Below are 23,177 nucleotides of genomic sequence, written 5' to 3'. Positions count from 1 at the left end.
ATTCATTAATTCAGCCATTCACTCCTTGACATTTTTGAGCATCTCCTAACATGCCACGCAGTGTGTTAGAATCAGGATCCCCAGTGATGCTTCCAAGGAGGAGTCAAAAACTGAAATCAGGCAGAGCAATTGGTGCTGGGCACCCTGGACAGAGAACAAGAGAACAGAGTGACCCAATGCAGGACTGGGCAGTACTCAGGGAAACTCCTGGAGACCATCAGGGCCAGCCTAGGTTTCAAAAGAATGATTAGGATCCTACCAGGTAATGAAGGGGGTGAGGAAGGCTTTCGTAGCAAAAGAACAAGTTGGGGCCCCAGGTGGGGGTGAAAGAGCATGATGGATTGGGGACAGGATGCAGAAGGTCAGAGTTGGGATGGGAGGTAAGACCAGAGAAGCAGCTAGAAGCCAGAGTCTAAAGGTGCTGGGGTTTCAGCCTGAGGGGTTTGGACTTTGTTCTAAGGGTGGCAGGAGATACAGAGGAGTTTTCAGTAGATGAAGAGCAGGATCAGACGTGGGTGTTAGAGGGAGCCACCTGGGATGTGGGAAAGGGGTGGACGGGAGGCTAATGCTGTGGGATAGATGAGAGAGGATGGCAGTTGAGCTGGGAAGGGGCTGTTGGGGTAGATGGATGGCGGGGTGGATGTGAAGGTCACAGAAGGGACAGCGCTTAGTGGGTTTCCCTTCATTTGCTCAGCAAATATTTCCCAAGTTCCCTTGTGTACTAGGCCCTGTGCTCAGTGATGCTGGGGGTGCAGAGAGGGTTCAGAGCCTGTCGTGCCCTCCAGGGGCTCCCAGTCTGGTGCAAAGTCAGACATGGACACAAGACGGGGGACCGGAGGAGCAGTTAGCCATGATGCCCTTCTTCCAGGGGCTCCACCAGCCTCTACTTTGATAACATAGGGCAGCAGAAAGGGGTGGAAGAGAGGAGGGACATGGGCCCAGACCTGGGTATTGGGAACTTCCTGCTGGGGCCCCTGTGGGTGGACCTGAAGGCCTGGAGGGCAGGGGTCCAGGGAGGAATTCCACAGGGACAGTGTTGGAAAGAGATGCTGGGAAGTGTAGGGAGTGGAATATGACTAGTGGAACAGGGGAACTTTGTGCAGGAATGACAGATGGAGAGAAGAGGGACCGGGGAAGTGGAGTTAAAAGAGACAAATGGGGGGGGGTGCCTAACTGGTTCTAGAGAAGAAAGGCCAAACATAAAGCAAGAAAGAGGTGGAGGGTGAGCAGAAGGGAGAGAGTTGGGGAGGAGGGAATTTGGGGGAGGATGAGGGCAACAGAGACCAAAACGAGGTGAGTCACAGGGATATAGGAAAAAAGTCAAAGACACAGTAAGGTGATCCGGAGAGGGAGAAAAAAGGACATGAGAGATTGACCCAAAGATGCACAAACCAGAACAGAGAAGTCTTGGGAGATGCAAAAAAAAGGGAGAAAAAAAACACACAGATGTGGAGTGGTGGCACTGCAGAGGAAGATGTAGGGATATGCCAAGAAAGAAATATAGAGACTTAGAAGCAAGCACTGTGTATAGGAACGGTCCATTTCTTTTCTTTTGTTTCAATCTTTGAGAAATATTCATTGAGCACCAATCTGTTCCAGGCCAGTCTAGGTGCAAGGAATGGTGAACACATAGCTGAGGTCTTGCTCTCCTGGAACTCACAGGAGAGAAAAGCAATCAACAGTAAGAATTTCCGCTACGGAGAAGTGCTTTAAAAAGGGAGCAAGATGTGGTGACTGTAGATGAGGTGCCTCAGGAAGGACTCTGCAGAGGGAACAAGGGTTTTGAGAAGGGAAGGGCTTGACAAGCACTCTGGCCACCAGAGGCAACACGACAGCCCTGAGGAGCCATAGATTTTCCAGGGTGCCCCCTGGTGGGCAGATGAACAAGGATGAGGTCAGAAGCATGGGCTGGGGGCTAGTCGCGTAGGAACTTGTCACCCTGGGAAGAAATCTGAATTTTATTCTAGACTTGATGGGATGAGCAGAAGCATGACGTGCTTCTATTTTTATTTAAAAACAAAGTAACAGAATCACTCTGCTGTGTTGAGAACAGAATTAGGAATAAACCTGGAGGCAAGGAGTTAAGCAGCTGTCATCCTTGTCCAGTTGAGGCTGATAGTGGCCTGGACCAGTGTGAAATCGGTGAGGATGGAGAGAAATGGGAGAACAGGGCATGGGATTTTGGAGGGAGAGCTTATGGTGGTGGTGAACTGGATGTAGCAAAGGAGGGAAAGAAAAGCCACAGAGAAAGAGGAAATCTTTTAACTGGGCACGTGAAGCTATGTGGTGCTGCTGTGTGTGGCCTGGAAGGGGGTCACCAAGGGAAAGGATGAAGATTTTTGTAGGAGGAATCAAGCAAACTCCTTGGGACATGACAGGTTGGAGATGCCTGTGAGAAATCCAAGCTGGGGTATCAGGTAGCCAGCTGGATATCTGAGACCAGAGTTTGGGAGAGAGGTCATGATTGCGAATATAAATTTTGGAAGTGTCAGCATTTAGGAGATAGCATATTTAGAGCCTCAGGACTGGATGAGGTGATGTAGGAGGTAAGTGCAGAGAAGTGACTCTGGCCAGAACCTAGGGGGTGTCTGCATGGGGCAGAGGGAGAGGAGGATGTAGTTAAAAGAGCCAGGAGTGACCATGAAGGAGGCGGAGACCAGGAGGAAACGGCCAGCGGTGCTGATGAGGCTGAGAATCCGAGGGATCCATGGAGCAAAGTGGACGTCAGTTAGATAACATGACCCTGATAAGAGGTCACTGCCGTGCAGTGGTGGGGACTGGAGTCCTGCCTGAGTGACTGGAAGCAAGAGACTGTGGGAGGGGAAGGGAGGTCAGGCCATCCTTTGGTTATGAAAGTGACAAGAGCTTTCCCACCAAAGAAAGTTCATACCCTTTCTGTGAAAGGAGAGAAAAGAAGACAGGCAGACAGGGAAGACAGAGGAAAGAAACATACCCCTTGAAAGGAGAGAGCTGTTATAGCAGGCAAGGAGAAAGATGGGGGAGACCCCAGGGCCAGGAGGGGAAGATGGATTCAGGAGGCAGGGTAGGGAGCTGCAGGAAGGTGTCTGATTTCTCAGAATGAAGGTGCCCGTGGACCTCACCCAGCACTGCTCAGCCTACCTCCCGGCTCAGGTTGCTGTCAGCCCCAGGCACATTCTCGGATTCCCCTCTGGGTCCTGCCAAGGCCTGGGAAGACCCTGGGAGGTGAGGCAAAGAACAGGTTTCACTCATTCATTTAAGAAGCAGTCCCTGGGGCCTTCCAGGTGCCAGGCCCTGCAATCTCAGAGCTGGGAGCTCAGATCTGAGAGCTCAGATCTGAAGACAATCAGCCAATCAAAACATGAAGGGAGGTGTGGGGCCCTTGGGCACTGAGGAAATGCGGCAGACACCTTCCCTAGCTTGGGAGGGGATGTCTGTGCATCACCACCTCACTTCGTCCCTTCATCCATAAGCTCATTCATTCATTCATTCATTCAAATCAGGTACGCACATTTCCAAAGGCCTCCTGGGTATATGGAGTGTGGGCCGGGCGGTGCTGAGGACAATGAGATGAGTTTCTCTTGTACCTGGGCTCTGCCCCAGGCTGGGGAGAGAGCAGAACTCAGGGCAATGCGTGCTCCAGTGTAAGCATCACTGGGCCCTTGGGCGTCCAGAGCAGGTGGACAGAGAAGGCCAGGGTCCACCAGGTCTGGCTGGAGCAGCCAACCATGGGCCAAGGAGTTGATGAAAGGTGGGTCCTACTTGGGCCGTCGCAGAGGGGCTGAGGGAGGGGGTGAGGGGTGAAGATCAGGCCCTGCTGCCATTCCACACGGCTGTCCCCGTCCCTGCCCCTGGGGGAGCTGAAACTGCATGGAAGGTCCCCCAGGGGTGCCCCGTCTAATAAACTCGATAAAGAGGACTATGGCTCTGGTTCCCACACCCCGACACCAGCTTCTCTCTCCCTGAGGCCAGCCTGAATCTGCCCTTCCATCCTTCAAGATGCAAGGGATCTGGGCCCTAGTCTCCTTCCTCAGGCCTGGGGTTCTAAGCCCCAAGTCCTCCTTCCTCACGCCCATGGGTCCAGGCCCCCAGCCCTCTTCCCTCACACCCAGGGGTCCAGGCCCCCAGCCTCCTCCTCCCTCACACCCAGGGGTCCAGGCCCAACCCCCCCCCCTCCCTCAGACCCAGGGGTCCTGCATCTCTCCCCCTCTTCCCTCGGACCCCGCAGTTCAGGCGCCCAGCCCAGCCGGGCCTGCTCCGGACCAAAACTGATTTCCCTGCCCTGTCCCCTCTCCTGCCACCTAGGAGATAGGACCCTTGGCTCCCGCCTTTGCCCCTTAAGGAAGTAGAAGTCAGGACCCGGCCCCCAGCCCCTCCTCCCCGGGCAGCCTTCCTCCTCCCCCCCTCGTCCCCTTAAAATACCCGGGATCCCTATGGCGACAGGCGCCGGCGACAGGTGCGGGTGTTATTTAAGGGTCAAGCCCGAAATAGCCGGCGAGGGTGAAGGGGTGGGCGGATGGGGCCGAGGCGGGGCGCGGGCCGAGCGGCGGGCCGAGCGGGCGGCGGCGTGCAGACCCGACGGTCCGGAGGCATCGCGGAGCTGGGGTCGCCGCGGCGCCGAGGCAGGAGAGGGAGAGGGGCCCCGGCCCAGGAGGCGGGAGCGGGAGGCCTGAGGGAGGCGCCTGGCCTGGAGCTGAGCCTGGAGCCATCCCGGCCCAGCAGGCCCTGGGAGCCGGGGGGAGGGGAGCCGAGCGGTCCCAAAGGGACACAGAGTCCTTCCGGGTCCCACTTGTCCTTTGAACCGCGGGGGGACTCTGGCCCCATTTCCTGAGCCGCAGTCTGGACCGCAGCCCCTTCATCTGAGCCCCAGTGGGGACCCCAGGTCCCCCTCCTGAGCCCTGGGGGTGTCCCTCAGCCGCCTTCTCTGGACGCCACTGTGTCTCTCGGCCACTGGTCCCCTCTCTCAGCCGCAGGGCAGCGCTTCTCTGAGCTCTCCTCTTTGAATGGCTGGGGAGAAATCCCATCCCCTCTTCCTGAATTCCACAGGCCTCCAGCCCCCTTCTCTGAACCCCAGCTAGAGCTCTGCTGATCTCCCCCTGTGAGAGTTGGGGGGAGACCCACGGCCTCTCTGAGACCCAAAAGTAATTCTGATCTCCCCTTCAGAACCCCCACCCCAGTCTTTTGTCTTCTGAACCCCAGAGGGGACCCAGCTCCTCCTTCCCTAGACTCTGAGCCCAGAGAAGCCAGGAAACACCTTCTCTCAAGCACACAGAGACCTCAGATCCCTTCCCTGGTACCCCAAACTCTGAGCCCTAGAGGGGAGCCCAGATCCTTGCCCAGGAAACGGTTTCCCTCGGGTGATCCCTCCCAGTGGGCACCCCAGAGCAGCCCCCAGAGCTCCAGCTGACATTCAGTTCTCCTTCCTCTGGAGCTCTCGGGGACCCCTCCTGGGCACCCAGTTTCCTGCTCTGAGTCTGGGAGGACTTTGCTTTTTCTCTGGTTCCATCTTCTTTGCTGAGCTGCTGTGGGTACCCCCAGGCCCTCCTCTGACCCTCTGAGAGTTCCCAGCTTGAGGGTCTAGTTTTCCCTCTGCTGAGCCCTAGAGGTGACTTCCTCGTCCCCATCTGAGGTTCCAGAGAGGGCTCAGATCTTTCCTTTCACAAATCAGCGAAAACTGAGCCCCTCACACCCTTCAAGACCCCAGGCGCTTCCCTCTCCCTCCCCACCCCCGAGAGCCGGCCTCAGCTCTGCCTCCTTTGCACCTGAGCCCCGCTGCCGGAAACCAGGATGATGATGTGGTCCAACTTCTTCATGCAAGAGGAGGACCGGCGGCGGGCGGCGGCGGGCCGGCGGCGGGCTCGTGGCCTGCAGAAGTCCCAGATGACCCCGGAGCGCGAGGGGAAGATCAAGCTGGCGCTGCTGCTGACCTCCGTGGGCGCCACACTGGCCGTGCTGGCCGTGGGCACCGAGTTCTGGGTGGAGCTCAACACCTACAGGGACAACGGCAGCGCCGTCTGTGACGCCGCCCACCTGGGGCTGTGGAAGCTGTGCACCAAGCGACTGTGGCAGGCGGACGTGCCCGCGGGCAGAGACACCTGCGGCCCCGCGGGGCTGCCCGGAGGTGAGAGGCTGCACCCCCGCCCAGGGCTGGTACCCCACAGACAGCAGGGGGGCCCGTGTCTGGCAAAACCGTGCCCCAGAAACAGCCCGTGCCCCGGAGAGAGCCTGAACCCCAAGGACAGAGAGACTGCACCCTCAGAGTGAGCCATACCCGCATCACCCTGTGCTCCCGGGACGACCTTTGCCCCAGACACAAATGGGGCAGGGAGAGAGTCTGTACCCCCAGACTAGCCTGTGCCCCGAGACCAGGCTGCACCCTTAGACCAGCAGGTACCCCCAGACCATCCTATGACATCCAAAGCTCCTATACTTCCAGCACAGGCTGTGATCCCAGACACTTCTGTGTCCCCAGACCAGCCTGTGTGTCCCTGGAGAAACCTTGTGCCCAGAGACCCAGCCTGCGACATCAGACGCAGCTGGTGCCCTCAGACAGCCCGCACCCCCTGTGCCCTTAGAGGAAGAGTCTGGGTTCCTGGTGTCAGCTTGCTCCTCTCACACTGGAGACAGCCTGCACTTCCAGCCCGGGGGCCCTGGGGAGACAGCCCGCCTTGACCCCCACCCCAAAGTAGAATCTCTGTCACTTTCCTCCTCCTGATCCCACCAAGCTGAGCTCTCACCGAACACCTCCCAACATCCCCAGGCAGACCTTGTGCTTACAGGAAATGGCCATTTCCTATTCGCTTCACCTCAAATTCCCAGACTAGACATGCCAGCCCTTCTCATCTCATACAGACACCTCCACACCCCTCACTTCCCCACAGGGTGGCTCTCACCCCTACGCATGCCAGAGGGCTATCCCGTGTCTCTCGCTCTCCCTGGCAGGGCATGCCATGCCCCAGACTGACACCAGTGGGACATCCTATACCCCTTGGGAGTGGGCACAGGATCTCACTCCACCTCTACTGACCCAAGGAAACTCTGTAACACCCCCGCAGGGCTCGTTCAGGATGCCATGTGCTCAGACTCCCCTACAGCATCTCCAAACTTCACTCTCCAAGTGATGTCCTATAATCTCAGTACCCCTCAGGGAAGGTCTCTCATCCCTCTGGTGTCCAGATGGGATTTCCCGCCTCCTTCCCTTGTCCAGATGTGGTCCCAAAATAGGATGGTCTAAGCCCTCGATAGCAAGGTGGGGTGCCAGGCACTCTTGTTATCTGAGGCACCCACCCACTCAGTCTGCAGATGGGCTAGTTCACAAACCTCAGAGCCTCAAGCAGGAAGTTCCCGAAGTTTAGAGAAATGGGGTGCTCTGGTAATAAAAAATATTATATGCTTACATAGTGGCCGACTCTGTTCTAAGTACTTCACCTGCATCAACTCATCAATCCTCATAGCAACCCTGTGAGTAGTTACTATCATCCCCAAAATGAGGAGCAAGAAATGTTGAGTGGCTCAGTCTCTGCACCCCGGCTAGTCATACAGGATCTGAACCCTGGTCATCTCTCTTCTTAACAACTACATTATATTGCATCTCACTCCATAATATGTTCCAGAGGTCCTCACTGCACTGGAATGGCCCCACCCCTCCTAACTGCACAAGGTGGGGTCCCTCACATCCCTTGACGTCTCTCTATTGGTCAGAAAAAGATTCAATCTCCTTATAGGACCATCGCCATCATCCCACAATCCCGACCCTTCACAGGACATCTCACAAATTTCAGTATCTCAGAAATAACCCGCACATCCCACTGCACATCAAAAAACATCCCAAAGGACTACAAGAGGGGTGACCCATATCCTACTCTTTTCAACCTCTGGGATCAGAGACAAGGTGTCCTAAATCATTAGTAGCCAAAATGGGATGCCAGACACCCCCAACTCCCTCAGAAAGATGTACCACACCTTCTTACTCTCTCGATGGGACTTCCCATTTCCCTCGAGGATGAAGACCGTGTCTCCTTCAGCTGGCTGCTACAGAGAGCATCCTCACCCTTTGCTCTGCTGCATGAAGCATCCTTTACTTCTTGCTGCTGCAGGATCAGGACTCAGACTTCCCACTGCTCCTGCCTGGGCATCTCACCCCCTTCTCCTTCCCTCAGAGTACCAGGTGGAGTGTCCCACACCACCGCACCTGACTCGAGTTTATCTCTTGTCCCTCTGCGTCCCCTTTCAATTTGGAAAGTTCCTTTGCACTTCCCCAGACCACCTGACCTTTCTCCCATTTCTTTTACCCCTCTTAATCTCAACCTGTCTCCTCTCTTTTCATGCCTGTTTTCCCACCTGAAAAGTGAGAAAGTTGGACTAGATGAATTCTGTGGGAACTTCTGGCTTCAAAATGCAATTTAGAAAGTGCCTTTTTATTTTAGCTTAGAGTTTCTTGAGCCTCAAGTACACAAAGTTGGATGACTCATACTCTTCAGTTTGTGTCACAAAATCCTTACCAGCCTTTGCAAGATCCTTCTTGTGCTTTATTTTACAATCTTATTCTTTTTTTTCATTCCTCCCTAACTCATCTCTATAATGTGTTTGATATGCATCCATGGATATATTTTTTAACTTGGAAAATTTGTAGTGTTATTTTATATATATGTATTTTAATTTACATAAATGACATCATGCTATAGTTTTTTCCTGTTTTTTTTTTATTTTTAAATTTTTGCTCCACGCTGTATGCTTCTCAGCTTTCCCCATGCTTCTTTCCAGTATCCTAGTTTGTGACTGCTCTATGCTACAGAGACTTGCATGGGACGCGCCTAACTCATTCACTTGCCTGTTCCCAGAGAAACGGACACCCAGGTTGATTCCAACTCCTTGTTATTATAGTCAGTACTGCAATGAACAGGCACATATGTATGCCCGCATATGGATGGGGAGATGAATACCCAGAAGTGAAATGGTTGGGTTATCACCTGTATACATACTTCATTTCATTAAGCATGTCAGAGTGCTTTCCAAAAACACTAGTACCAGTTCACACTCCTAGCTGTTTCCTCTTATCCTTCCTATGTTTGGTCGTATCCTTTTAATATTTGCCAATCGAATTGCCTTAAAGTGGCATCTCCCTGCTGATTTAAGTTGCATTTCTGTGATCCCTGGTGAGACTGAGCATCTCTTCATGTTCTTGTGAGTAATCCAGGCTTCCTCTTCTATGAATTGACTATTCACATCCTTTGCCCATTTTTTTTCAATTGGGTTATCTCTCTTTTCTTGCTGATCTGCAGGAGATTTTTTGTGTATCCTAGACAGAAATCCTTTCTGAGATAAGTAAGACTCTCTTCTCAGTCTGCTAGCCTTCTGCTGCCTGGATCTTGGCATACTTTGGTGAAGAAACAGATTATCCATTTCTAACTCCACCTGACCCTCCATATACCCTTATGACAGAGCCAGAAACAAGACTATTATCTGATTTTATAGAGGAAGGATCAGAAGCTCAGAGAGGTCAGTAGCCCACTCAAGGCCACAGATCTGGACCTCCCAGCTCTGGACTGGAATCCCAGCTCCTGGACAGCTGTGTGATACAGGTGGTTTTACTTCTCTGAGCATCACTTCTCTTCTCTGTGTATCAGGGCTGCTAATGTTATATTTCTAGGTTATCGTGAGCTATGTTAGATGTCCAGCCCTGGGCTTACAGTAGGGACCCCCACGTCATTACCTCTCTTTTTCTCTCTCCTGCTCCTACAGAAGCAAACTGCACTTATTTTAAATTCTTCACCACGGGAGAGAATGCACACATCTTCCAGAGAACCACAAAGAAAGGTAAGAACTTTTCTCTCAGGGGAGGGGATATGCTGACTACACCAGAGAGGTTCTTTTTTCTTTCTTCCTTCCTTCCTTCCTTCTTTCCTTCCTTCCTTCCTTCCTTCCTTCCTTCCTTCCTTCCTTTCTTTCTTTTCTCTCTTTCTTTCTTTCTTTCTTTCCAATTGAAGTATAGTTGATTTACAATATTGTGTTACTTTTGGGTGTACAGCAAAGTTCTCCAGGTGTTTTTTCAGATTATTTCCATTATAGGTTATTATAAGTTACTGAATATAATTCCCTGTGCTGTACAGTAGGTCCTCGTTGCTTATCTGCTTTATGTACAGCAGTTTGCATCTGTTGGTCCCAGAGGAGTTCTTACTAGCCTTGTCTCCTTTCTCGCTTTGCCCCAAGCTGGGCTTGGCTCCTAAATCCTGAGGGATCTCATCTCTGGGGAGAGGTAGTTCTCCAGAGCCCTGAGTCCAACGTTCTTGCCTCAGCTGTGGCTTTGCCACGTGGTGTGTTAGTCTGGGCAAGTCACAGCCCTGCTCTGTGGAGAGTATGTTAACATCTCACAAATGTGCATGCCCATGAGCTGCGCACGGTGCTGGGTGTTTCGTTTATGAAAGCTCCAGTCCTTGCCATGACCCTGCAGGGCAGGGGCTTTACCTTAAGCTTTCAGTTGAAAAAACAGAAGTCCGTAAGTGGTTTAATTTATTTTCCCAGGAAGTGGCAGAGGCAGGGGCAGGATTCAAACCTGAATAATTCTGACTCTTAAAGAAGTGAAATCCTATAGAATCTTCCATAAAGGTGGAAATGTTCTATATCTGCACTGACCAGGATGGTAGCCATTGGCTGGATGTGGCAGTTTCTCACTGAGAACCTGAGTTTTTAATTTTGTGCAATTTGAGTCCATTTAAAATTAAAAGACCATCTGTGGCTAGTGGCTACCATACCAGGCAACGAAACTTTTAAGACTGCACACTTTCTACTCTAACCACAGTCTCACCATCACCCCAGTACCTCAGTGTCCCCACCAGTAAAGAAACGATGGTCAGTATGTCAGTATCCCCAGGAACTGTGGTCTTTGTAAGGATTTAATGAGATGATGCAGCTAAAGCATTTAATGAGATGTGGAGCCTGGCGCACAGCAGGTCCTCAATAAACAGTGGCTCCTTGCCCTCTCCACCCCCTTCATCTCTTGTCTTGGTGCCGAGTGAGCATGGGCAAGTCCCTGTGCTCCTCTGGGACAGTGAAGTAATCACAGGGCACACCTGTGGGGCAATTGCCTGTTGCCACGTGCCGTGCTGGGCACCTGACATGTGTGACTTCTAATCCTCACAATGGCCCAGTCAAATAGGGGTTTCTATCCTGACTTTCTAGAGGAAGAAACTGAGGCTCAGAGAGGTTCAGTGCCTTTACCAGAACATTTCAGTTAGGAAGTATCTGAGGAAAATTCCAACTTGCATCATTCCACTGTAACATATCACCTTCTTTGCTGTCTCCCCCACACCCACTGCCTCAGTTTCCTCACGTGTAAACAAGTGGTGACCAGATCATAAGTAACAACTGGTAGTTCCCATCTCTAAGTCTGCTTCTGTCCACTTGCCCTGTGACCTTAGGAAAATAACTGACCCTCTCTGAGTCTTAGTGTTTTTCCATCAGTTTAAGTAAAATATTGGGCTAGATGATCTTCCACTTGAAAATTCTTCTCCAGTCCTGAATCTTCCATCTTCCTGGCTCTGGGTCCCCGTACAGGAGTCCTCCCCACTCCCTACATCGTGTGCTCACTACTTCCTCTTCTGCCCCTCCTCTTCACAGAGGTGAACGTGGCAGCTGCGGTGATAGCAGTGCTAGGCCTGGCAGTCATGGCCCTGGGGTGCCTCTGTGTCATCATGGTGCTCAGCAAAGGTGCAGAGTTCCTGCTCCGGGTTGGAGCTGTCTGCTTTGGCCTCTCAGGTGAGGGCTGATATCCTGGAAACTGAGGGCAGTGCATGCTGGGAGGTCGGGGCTCCAAGCACTGTTGCATGCTGGGAGGCTGAGTCTCCAAGCACTGTTGGGTTCTGGGAACTGGAGGACATTCGAGGGTTATTGAAGTCTCAAAGATGAGAGTGTTCTAATTCATGCTGTTGACTGGGAATTGGGGGAGGGAAATCTCCAAACACTTTTTTAGATTTGAGCCTGAGATTCCCCAAGCACTGTTGCATGCTGGGAGGTTGGAGATCTCCAAATACCACTGCATGCCGGAAGGTCGGGGCTCCAAGCACTGTTGCATACTAGGAAGTTGAGGAAGATCTCCAAGCACTGTTGCGTGCTGGGAAGACAAGGACTATTGAAAGCGGAAATATGATACAGTTCCAAGCCCCGTTGTTGGCTGGGAATTAAAGAGTCTCCAAACACTCATTTAGATTTGGACCTGGGGTCTGCAAGAACTGTTGCATTTTTGGAGTTGAGGGTCGAAAAAAATTCTGCATCTTGTGACATGTAGCCCTCATTGGATCAAATGTTTTCTAAGATGGATAGAAAGGTCATTCTTTACATAATCCTCATTTATTTATTCTTTGTGTACCTACTGGGCACCTATTGTGTTCCAGACACTGAGCTAAGGATTGGAGATATAAGGTTAATAAGATAGACAATGTGTCTGCCTTCATAGAGCCTAGGTTCTAGCAGAGATAGACAGTAACCAACAATTATACATATAATAATTCAGCTATAATTGTGAGGAGAGTTACGATAAAGCATATAAAGGTGGTGGGCATGTTAGAGAAACTTCCTGAGAAAGTGGTATTTAAGCTGATAATTGAAGGAGGAACAGGAATTACCCAAATTATGATGTTAAGAGTAGCAGTGGCAATGTTTGTGACATTTGTTGTGGCAGCAGTGATGGGGGTGGTGATGGTGGTGGTTGTGATGGTGGTGGTGATGCTGGTGATATGGTAATAGTGGTGGTAGAATAAAGTGTATGAAGCCTATAAAAGACTTGGCAAGTTCAAGGAACAAAATGAAGATCAGAGCGTAAAGCAGGGCAAAGCTTGCACCAATGTACACAGTAGCCTTAATTAACAAATGAAGCAGAGGTTTGGTGCAAGATGAGGCCAGGGAGACATGATGAGTGTTTAAGAGCACACACGGCTAGATATCAGAAATAATCACCTTCTTATTATTGTTCTGTTGCCTTAGAGATGTCCCTAAATAAAAGGGGAAATGCAGTCATTCTTTTTCCTTTTCTTCATTTATTCATTAGTTCATTTAACTCATTGGTACACAGACACATTACACTATACATATGTGTGTGTATAATATTGTAAGCATGTACAAGACAGAAAGACTCCTGCCCTTAAGGAGACTATCAGCTAGTTAAGGACAAAGAAATGACACAAATCATCGCACAATTACAAACTGCAGCAAGTGCTGTGAAGGAAAAGTAGAGTTCTGCGGGAGTGCATAAAGAAGGCACTTGATTTCAAGCAGTTAAGAGGGCCTCTCTGTGGAGGTGACACTTAAAATGTCAAAGTATGGGCAACCAAACTAGAGTTTGGTGAATATGAGGTCCTGAAAGAAAGCGAGTGTGACTGGAGAATGGAGAGTGAGGAGGATAAACAGACCAGGACATCAACAGGAACCCAAGGATCTGGGGTGGAGTCCCAAATTCTCAAGTGATGTGTAATCTTGGGGAAATCATTTTCCATCTCTGAGCTTCAATCTCCTCATACCTATGAACTCACTCATCCAAGTATTTATCAAGTATCCATCCTGTCCATCCATCTATCTTTCCATTGATCTGTCAGTTCCCTCCCTCCCCACTGCCTTCTCTTCCTTCCTTCTGCTTCCGTTCTCCTCTTCCTCCCTTCCCCCCTCCACCCATCTATTTATCCATCTGCTCATCCATCCATTCATTCAACAAGTATTTGTTTAATACCTAGTACGTGCTGGATGCTGTGCTAGGTACCACTGAGGATAGAATGATGAGCGAGATTAAGATGGTCCCTGTTCTCATGGGATTTATAGCTTGATAGGAATTCGGTGCTGGTGTTATTATTGACCTCAGGCCTGCAATATTCCTGGGGGTGCCATGAAGGTGTGGCTATAAAAGTGTTTTACGAAAGTCTCAGGCACAACAGTGTTCCTCAAACTGTACCAATAAAGCGAAGGATAGATTTGATGCTGTAATTACTGTCCTAATTATTGGCTATCAGGGACTGGGACAGATTTGGTTTTTGATGTCTCCATGCATAAAGGGACGTGTTGAGGTTATATTGTTTCTCTCCATAAAATGTCTGTTTTTATCCATCTCTCCTTTTGAGATGGAGCCCCAGGAGGACATGGCCTTCATAAGTCTCATTTTTTGTGTATTACATATATATATTTATAATGAGAGCTCCATTAAGATCTAGTGAATGAATGAGATGATGCATGCATTAGCAATGGAATGAAGGGGGACTGGGTGATGCGTCTTCCTCATCCATTTTTTATTTATTAATTTTTGGGGGGGAGGGAGGTAATTAGGTTTATTTACTTATTTTTTTTAGTGGAGGTACTGGGGATTGAACCCAGGATGTTGTGCATGCTAAGCATGTTCTGTACCACTGACCTATACCCTCCCTCCTCCAAGCCTGTGATTTAAAATCATGGGGGTGTCTTTTGAATTAAGATTCCCCCTGGATAAAATAAAACAAAATAAAATAAAACCATGGGGGAACTGAGAGTGCAGGGAGGAAGTAAGGCCAGGGGTTGAGCCTGGGGCCAGGCCCCAGGGTCTGAGAGGGGAGGCAGGCAGGATCCACAACACCTGCGTGACCACCAGATTGTCCTACATGATCTGACCCCTGCGCTCTGCACTTTCCCTGCCCACTACTCTCCCCTCCCCCACCTTCTTTGCTGATCTCTTTCCCCTCAGACACACTGTCCTCCATCCTACCACAAAGCCTTCGCACCAGCTGTCCCTTCTGCCCGGAACAGCCCTTGCTGAGTTTTGTGCACAGCTGTCTTCTCATCCTTTGGGTCTCAGCTCAGATGGCTTTTTCTGATGACACATTGGAAGTCCCAGCTCTGCCCCTGGATGCCACACCCCTTCCCATCACCCTGTGTTTATCTCCTTCCTAGCACGCATCACAGTCCGAAGTTATCCTGTCTGCTCATGTGTTTACTTTGGAAGTTACACCCTGGCCACCCCCAGGCCCTAGATGACCTGTACATGTACTTGGTTTGGCAGACAGTGTGTAAAGACATGTCTGAGCCAACATTTACAGGCTGGGGCAAATTCCCATAAAAATCATCATCATTTTTAAACATTCTAGCTATTCTTGACGAATCAGAAGATCTGGTCAGTTGAGTTTCTGATGGGCTGTAGCTGGCTGAAGCTGGATTTGGGCAACTCTTTGGCACTGTCCCCACCACACCTGCTGCTCATTTTATTTGTACTTTCTCCTTGTCTCCTGGAAGCATTTGAGTTTTGCAAGCCTTGGTTTATTTGTTTACCATCTGTCTCCTCCAAGTAGGACATAGGCTCCAGGAGGTTAGGGTCTTGGTCTGTCTTGTTCCTTCCTTTTTTTTTTTTTTTCTCTTTAATCAAATTGCATTACAACTACTTGAGTGCTTTTCTATTTGTTGCGTGATCCACCATCTCTCTTTTCTTCTTTTCAACTCTATCAGGGCATGAATGACAAGTAGAAATTGTGTGTGTGTGTGTGTGTGTGTATGCACACACACACAATTTATATAAGGTTTACAACTTGATGCTTTGCTATACATCGTGAAATGATCACCACAATCAAAATTAGCACATTCATCACCTCACAGATTTATCTTTCTCTTTTGTAGTGAGAACATTTAAGATCTACTCTTTAAGCTAAAAAAAAAAAGCAAAAATATATATATTGTATACACACACACACACACACACAGTATTATTAACTATAGTCACCATGTTCTATGTTCTATCTCCAGAATTTATTATCTTATAACTGGAAGTTTGTGCCCTTTGACCAGTATCCCCCCGTTTTCCCCTCCCCTCAGTCCCTGGCAACCACCATTGTATTCTCTGTTTCTATGGTTTCAACTATTATAGATTCCATCATTGCTCTGTACAAAAGTCTTGATGGAGTCTTAATTTGACTTTGTGGTTCTTGATTCCTAGGTTTGCTTTTTTTCTGTTTTCTTTTCTTTTCTAAATTGAAGTACAGTCAGTTTGCAATATTATGTCAATTTCTGGTGTACAGCATCATGTTTCAGTCACACATGCACATGCATATGTTCCTTCTCATATACTTTTCCATTGTAGGTTACTGCAAGATGTTGAATAGAGTTGCCTGTACTATACAGTAGAAACTTGTTGTTTATCTATGTTATATATAGTCATTCGTAGCTACAAATCTCGAACTCCTGTTTTATCCCTTCCTGCCCGATTTTTCCTTTTTCAAAGCAGCAAAATACACATAACATGAAACTTACCATTTAAACCAGTCTAAAGTGTCCAATTCTGTGGCATTAAGGACATTCACACTTGTGCAGCCATCCCCACCATCTGTCTCCAGAACATCTGCATCTTCCCCAATTGAAATTCCATCCCCTTTAAACACCAATGCTCCCATTTCCCCTCCCCCTCCCCTACCCCCTCCCCCGGGTCCCCACCCTTCTACTTGCTGTCTCTGTGAATTTGTGTCTTGTTCCTTCTTTCTCCCCAGCTTCCAAAACTGTGCGTGTTCTATGGTAGGTGCTTGATAAGGAATCATTGAGAGGGTGCTGGGGCCATCCCAGGTTTCTTGTTTGAGTAAGCAGGTGATGGGGTCTATTAGGGGAGAGGCTTGGACCTAAGTGGGGGACCCCAGGGGCCTGAGTGCCACATCTGTCCTTCTCTTCCGACAGGTCTGCTGCTTCTGGTCAGCCTGGAGGTGTTTCGGCATTCCGTACAAGCCTTGTTGCAGAGAGTGAGCCCTGAGCCTCCCCCGGCCCCGGCCCTGAGCTATGAATACTCCTGGTCTCTGGGCTGTGGGGTGGGGGCCGGCCTGGTCCTGATCCTGGATGGTGTCTGCTTTCTCCTGCTCACTTTGCCTCCCTGGCCCTGGGGCTCCCTCTGTCCCAAGTCAGGACACAGGGCCACCTAGAGCCATGGTTGCACTTTCTCTAGACTCCTTCCAAACCCTTCTCCTTTCTCCATTGCACCCCTCGAAATCTTTTGCCCCACATCCTAGAGAAACTGTTCTCCTGGCTCTGGGACCCATGCTGTTTGCACACACCTGCCCCTAATGCCCGCATCTTTTCCCTTTGTAAATATGTTTTGCTTGGTGCCTGAATCTGGGTTGCTTGGGGGTGGGTTGGGGAGAGGACTTTTGCAAACGAGGGTCCCCAGGGAAGGCTGGCAGGGACCTGATCGGATAACTAGGGAGGGGGAGGGTGAAGTCAGGGGAGGGAGGGAGTTGGACCTATTCATTTCCCAGATTTGGATATATTCCCTTGTGGGAGAGACTTCTTCTGGGGAAATAGGGGAGGAGGGGGTTGGAGAATCTCTGAGTCTGACCTCGCTCTGGTCTGATTTGGGATTAAAGATCTGGAATTTAACAACTTTGACTTGGGGTCTGTTGTGATGTGATTTGTACATTCCGGGGTAGAGAAAAGTGACTCCTGGTGCTCTCCAGAAACCTGCTACATGCTGCTTGTCAGTCCCAGGGTCACATGTCCATGAACCAATAGAGAGTGATGAAAACTCAACAGTGGGGAGCACAAACACTGTTCTGGGTTGAATGGGGTCCCTCCTGAAAGTGTATGATGGAATCCTAACTCCCAGTTCCTCAGAATGTGACCTTGTTTGGAGATCAGGTCTTTGCAGAGCTAATCAAGTGAAAAGGAGGTCATTTCATTGCATTAGGGTGTGCCCTAATCCAAAATGACTGGTGTCCTTATAAGGAGAGATTAGGACGCTGACGTGGACAGAGGGAGACGAGGTGAAGAGACACAGGAAGAAGGCGACCATCTATGAGCCAAGGAGAGAGGCCTGGAGCAGACTCTTCCTCACAGCCCTCAAAAGGAACCAGCCCTGCAGACACCTCAATCTCAGACTTCCACCCTCCAGAGCCTTGAGACTGTCCATGGCCATTGCTTAAGCCTGGGGTCCACAGTACTTTGTTACGCAGCCCTAGCAGACTGATACACATGTCCATACCTGGAAGTGGGATGCTGCTGTGACAAACACCTAAAAATGTGGAGCGGCTTTGGATTTGGGGACTAGGAGGAGGCTGGAGGCGTTCTGAGGATGGTCTTGATGAGTCTGTTGGTAGAAATACAGGTGTGAAAGGAAATTCCGAGAAGAAAGGACTCCAGAAATAACAAACAGCATTGGAGAGAGAGCTTCCATCATCTTAGAAAATACATGTATCACTATGAACAGAAGCTGGTCAACAACAATTAACAGTTGACCAGGGCATGAAGTCCTGGTGTCAAGTGTTCAAGTCCTTTAGCCAAGGGTCCAGCCTCCTCTCTTATGAAGACCCAGGTACGTACTTCAAGTCCAAAATCACAACTCAAGTGAATTCTTCACTTACATAGGAATTGCTGAAGCTGTTGCCTTCCCTCTCAAAAAGCCAAAGTCTCTTATTAGGCAGTTAAAAGTATTTAAAATATGAAATGTGTACTGGCTTATGAATACAAATGTATTAATATTGTGAGCATGAGTCTCTTAAATGCTTCTATATTTAATTATGAATTATACATGTAATTATTTAGAATATTATATATAATGTAAAATATATAAACATGTTTTACATTATATATAATGTTTTAATATTGGTATAAATTTAAATGTATTATAGTATAAGTATAATATAAAATAATATATATTTAATATAAAAGAACATTATATTATAGAAATTCTAACATAATACATTATAATACAAAAATTCTATATAATATTCAATCAGTATTATATATAATATATGATTATATTATAAATGTTCTATATAATATATCAGCATTATCTATAATATATGATTATATTATATATTGTATGATTATATTAATAGATGATTATATTATAATATATTACATTATTATATGATTATATTATAGTATTATATAATATATTATTATATTATATTATATTAATATTGTGGATATTGCATTACAATATAGTTGCATAAATATTTCTACATTTAATTATAAATTATAAATACAACTATATGTAGTTATATGTATTCTAGTAACCTATATGTAAAAGATATTAATATTCTGTTATATAAATATTATAGCATTCATTGGATTACAAATATATAACATAATATATATACAGTATAACATTATGTAAATAGAATACTTATAGATGTAACATGATATTTATACAACATATTACGCTACCAATCAATCTTGTAACACTTGTAATTGTGACTGCCCCAGGGTTGGAAGCGGCTTCCTCGCGGAGGAGGTCATTTGTCATCTTGGAGGTGTGGGGTAACCCTTTCTGGAGCAGCTGAGGCCGCACGCGGTCTCAGATTCAGTGGGGCCCTCGGGCAGGATATTCTCTTTACTCCTTTAGACGCTGAACTCAGCATCGTGCTGAGGGTCGTACTGAGCAGAGATCCGGAGATGTGCATTCACTTCTTACTCAGGGCGCAGAGGACGAGTCGCACCGTGGTTGAGGGTGTGGGCTCTGGACCCGGACTGTCCAGTGTGAGACCCTGGCTCCCCTTCGCGTAGCTTGAACGCTCTGCCTACCCTCCCTCTGTGTCTGTTTTCCTCACGCTCATCAGTGCTTACCTCTGAGAGTCCGTGTGAGGAGCGAATGCCACAGTAATCCCTGCAAAGCCCGGGAAGACTGCCTGGCACACAGTCGTGATTCCATCAATCTTGCTGTTACTCTTATTCATGGAGTGGCTCTTTGGGCCCGGCATTCAGTGGAGAGTGAAAAGGGACCCCCGCTGATCCGACGCTCTGGTGATGGAAACAGATATTAATCACATAATCACACTAATGAATGTATAATTATAAACTGAGGTTAAGTGCTAGGAAGAAGGATCGTGAGCAATTTTTTTCCCTCCTTGACTTTGTGCCCAGCCGGCTCTAGGAAGCCCTGGAATTTGCCTTGGAGAAGCGTCTTCTGGTCTTGAGAAAATGACTCTTCGTCTGGTGGGGTCTTCATGCTGCACCCTCTTTCCTACCTGGGATTTTTGTGACCTTTTCAAAAGTGGGAGAAGGAAATAGAGACCCCTCTGATACAAAGCACTAGAATCATATTATACAATGAGGTAATTTTTCAAAGCATTAACTTGCATCTCATCATCTCATATATATATATTTTATTGAAGTACAGTCATTTACACTGTGTCAGTTTCTGGCGTACAGCACAATGTCCCAGTCGTGTGTATATATACATACATTCATTTTTGTATTCCTTTGCATTTAAAGGTTATTACGAGATATTGAATATAGTATCCTGGGACGTCACCTCATATTTTTTGAAGTGAAGGAAATTAGAAGCTTCTTGAAATCTACACCCTTTCTGGCCTTTTTGGTTTACATTTTAAACCTTTTTTTGAACATAATTTCAAACTTCCAGGGAAATTGCAAGGACCAAAATAGTGCAGAGAAGACCCACATACTCTTCATTCGGATTCCCCTACTGCTAATGTTTTACCCTACATCCCAGGCGTGTGTTTTCTTAGATTCAGCAAACATTTATTTTTAAATGTGAAGTGCACCGTATAGGTGCTGACCTAGGAATACAGATGTATGAATAGGCTGAGTTTGATTCTCTTAAAATGTAGACTCAACATCCGTGGAAAGAATTAAAATTAAGAACACTCCCTGATCTCAGAACTCAGCTAAGAAAAAAAATCTTGGAAGCGGCTGTCTCCTCAGGGATATCTCCACCTCAATGAGCAGCTCGTACAGATAAATAACTACAGCCTGAATTCTGAGTAAATCATTCTCTAGCTTTTCTTTATAGTTTTACAAACTACAATTCTATTCTTTTGGAAAAAAAGTGTTGTTTCATTTTGCTCATGTTTGAGCTTCATGTAAATGGTATCATATTGTATGTATTTTTCTGTGTAATTGTCTTTTTTCCCCCGAAGGCCGAAGAAGAGGATTCAAAGTCATGGCCAGAGGGCTGCATAAGACCCACCACACATTTTGTTTAGCCTTCAGAATGTTTACTAAGTTATTTATTTACAACCAACTGTGAATCAAAAATATTCAGGGGGGAAAAATCTCAGAAAGTTTCGAAAGCAAAACTTGAATTTGTCAAGGCAGGCAACTATTTACATAGCATTTACATTATATTAGGTATTATAAGTAATCTAGGTACTGCTTCGAGTATAGGAAAGGATGTGTGCAGGTTATGTGCAAATACTACGCCATTTAAATAAGGGACTTGTGCATCTGTGGATTTTGGTATCCGTGGTGGGTCCTGGAATCAATCTCCCTGAGATACTGACGGACAACTGTATTCAACTGAGGTAAAATTCACATAACGTAAAATTAACCACGAACCACTTTTAAGTGAACAATCCAGTGACATCTGGTACATTCCCAAATTTGTGCAACTATCACCTCTGTCTAGTTCCAAGATATTTTCATTACCCCCCAAAGAAATCCCACACCCATCCAACAGTTATGCCCCATTCCCCCCTCATTCTAGCCCCTGACAACCACTCATCTACCTTCTCTTCTTTTATTGGAGGTACTGGGGATTGAACCCAGGACCTTGTGCATGCTAAGCATGAGCTCTACCGCTGATCTATACCCTCCCCCCATCTGCTTTCTGTCTCTATGGATTTATCTATTCTGGATGTTTCATATAATTGAAAACGGGTGTTCAGACAAACACTTGTGTGTGAGTATTCCTAGCCGCTCCTATTCATAATTGCCCGAAGATGAACCAACCTTCATGTCCATCAACAGATGAACGGTAAACCAACTGTGTATGTCCCTACAATGGAATATTATTCGCCCATAGAAAGGAATGAGGTACATGCTACAATGTGGATGAACCTCAATAACAAATGTTTCAGTTTCCCATTTTCCACTTGAGCTATACCCTCCCCACAAGACTCTCGGTATGTCTTTGTGTACTTGTTTCTCTGTGTGTTTCTGTTTGTGTCTGTGCAATTGTGTTCACCGGTGCTTTGGTGTATCTCTGAGTATCTGCCTGTCTACAGGTTTGTGTCTAAATGATTTCTGTGATGTCTTTCTGCTTCTTTTCTTTATTGTCAATTTATGCATGGGTTTGTTTCTCCACAGAGGGGGGTTAGGAGAGAGGAGTTACCCTCTTTCTTACGGAGACTTGGTGAGGTTTGTGGTGAGGAAAGAAGAGGAACTGGTCCCAGCCTTATAAAGGAGTCCTGGCTGCTTCCACATGTTCCTGGGCAAGTTCCTTCGCCTCACGGTGCCTCAGTTTTCTCACCTGTGAAGTGGGTATAAATAATGATCTCTACCTTATCGGGTTGTTGGGAGGATTATAGAGTCAATCCACATAAAGTTTTTAGCATAAGACCTCTCCTATGGCAGTGTTCAAAAATGTTAACTATTGGGGAAGGCAATGCACAGGGCTATATATAAGAAGTGTTTGAGCAGTCGCTATTTTATTTTTATATTTTAAAAAATATTTTATTTATTTATTATTGTGTTACTTATTTTTTTAATTTTTGGGGGGGAGGTAACTAGGTTTATTGATTTTTAGAGGAGGTACTGGGGATTGAACCGAGGAACTCATGCACGCTAAGCACGCAAAGCACGCAGTCTACCTACCACTTGAGCTATACCCTCCCCCCGAGCAGTAACTATTTTAATGTTATAGCCTCTCATGTCATCTCTCTTTCCTCGCCTTGTCCTCTGAGGGTTCTGGCAGGCACCAAACGCTGACTTTAGCCACGATTGGACAGAGGCTCAATGCACCGTGAGCACTGAGAGCTGGAGATGTCATGGAAGGTTGCCTAGCAACAGAGGTGGTAGGGTGCCAGGACCAATATCCTGAGTGGTTCCCTAAGATGGGGAATGAAGGCAAGATTGAACCTATTTGAGGCAAAATAGGAGGAGATGGACAAGGGCCACCCTGAGACTCAGATTCTTAGAACTTTCTATCCTGCTCCCCAAAGCCTCTGGACGTAGCCCATCTTCCTCTTTTTTTTTTTAATGTTAAATTTTTTTTTCTATTTTGTGGGGGAGGTCATTAGGTTTATTTGCTTTTTTTCTTTTAATCGAGGCACTGGGGATTGAACTCAGGACCTCGTGCGTGCTAAGCATACGTTCTACCACTGAGCTATATCCTCTCCCCTAGTCCACCTTCCTCTTTCCTTTTCTGCATCTCATCTCCTCTTCCTTCTTCTCTTTGTACTCCTTTCCCTTCTCCTCCTTCCCTCTCCCTCCTCCTCCTCCCTCTTCTGCTACTACTACTACTGATAATAATAGCAGCT

The 23,177-nt window shown here is 47.6% G+C and overlaps 1 protein-coding gene across 3 annotated transcripts; it reads left to right on the top strand.

Moving 5' to 3' along the window:
- The first annotated feature begins 5,650 nt into the window (after positions 1-5,650).
- Positions 5,651-17,083, top strand: CACNG6 (calcium voltage-gated channel auxiliary subunit gamma 6). 3 transcript variants are annotated; one of them, XM_006219333.4, is made up of 4 exons: positions 5,651-6,100; positions 9,721-9,795; positions 11,596-11,733; positions 16,642-17,083. In XM_006219333.4, exons 1-4 carry the CDS (start codon positions 5,767-5,769, stop codon positions 16,878-16,880), a joined length of 786 nt encoding a protein of 261 aa, XP_006219395.1. In that variant the 5' UTR covers positions 5,651-5,766; the 3' UTR covers positions 16,881-17,083. The 3 variants fall into 3 exon arrangements, with proteins under 3 accessions (XP_006219395.1, XP_072824844.1, XP_072824846.1); XM_072968743.1 differs by lacking the exon at positions 11,596-11,733 and having other exon boundaries at positions 5,770-6,100; XM_072968745.1 differs by lacking the exons at positions 9,721-9,795; positions 11,596-11,733 and having other exon boundaries at positions 5,770-6,100.
- The last annotated feature ends 6,094 nt before the right edge of the window (positions 17,084-23,177 follow it).

This window comes from Vicugna pacos, chromosome 9 (genome assembly GCF_048564905.1).
Source record: "Vicugna pacos chromosome 9, VicPac4, whole genome shotgun sequence".
Taxonomy (NCBI): Eukaryota; Metazoa; Chordata; class Mammalia; order Artiodactyla; family Camelidae; genus Vicugna; species Vicugna pacos.
Note: the sequence above shows the minus strand (reverse complement) of the source record. Positions and strands in the feature narration are given on the sequence as shown.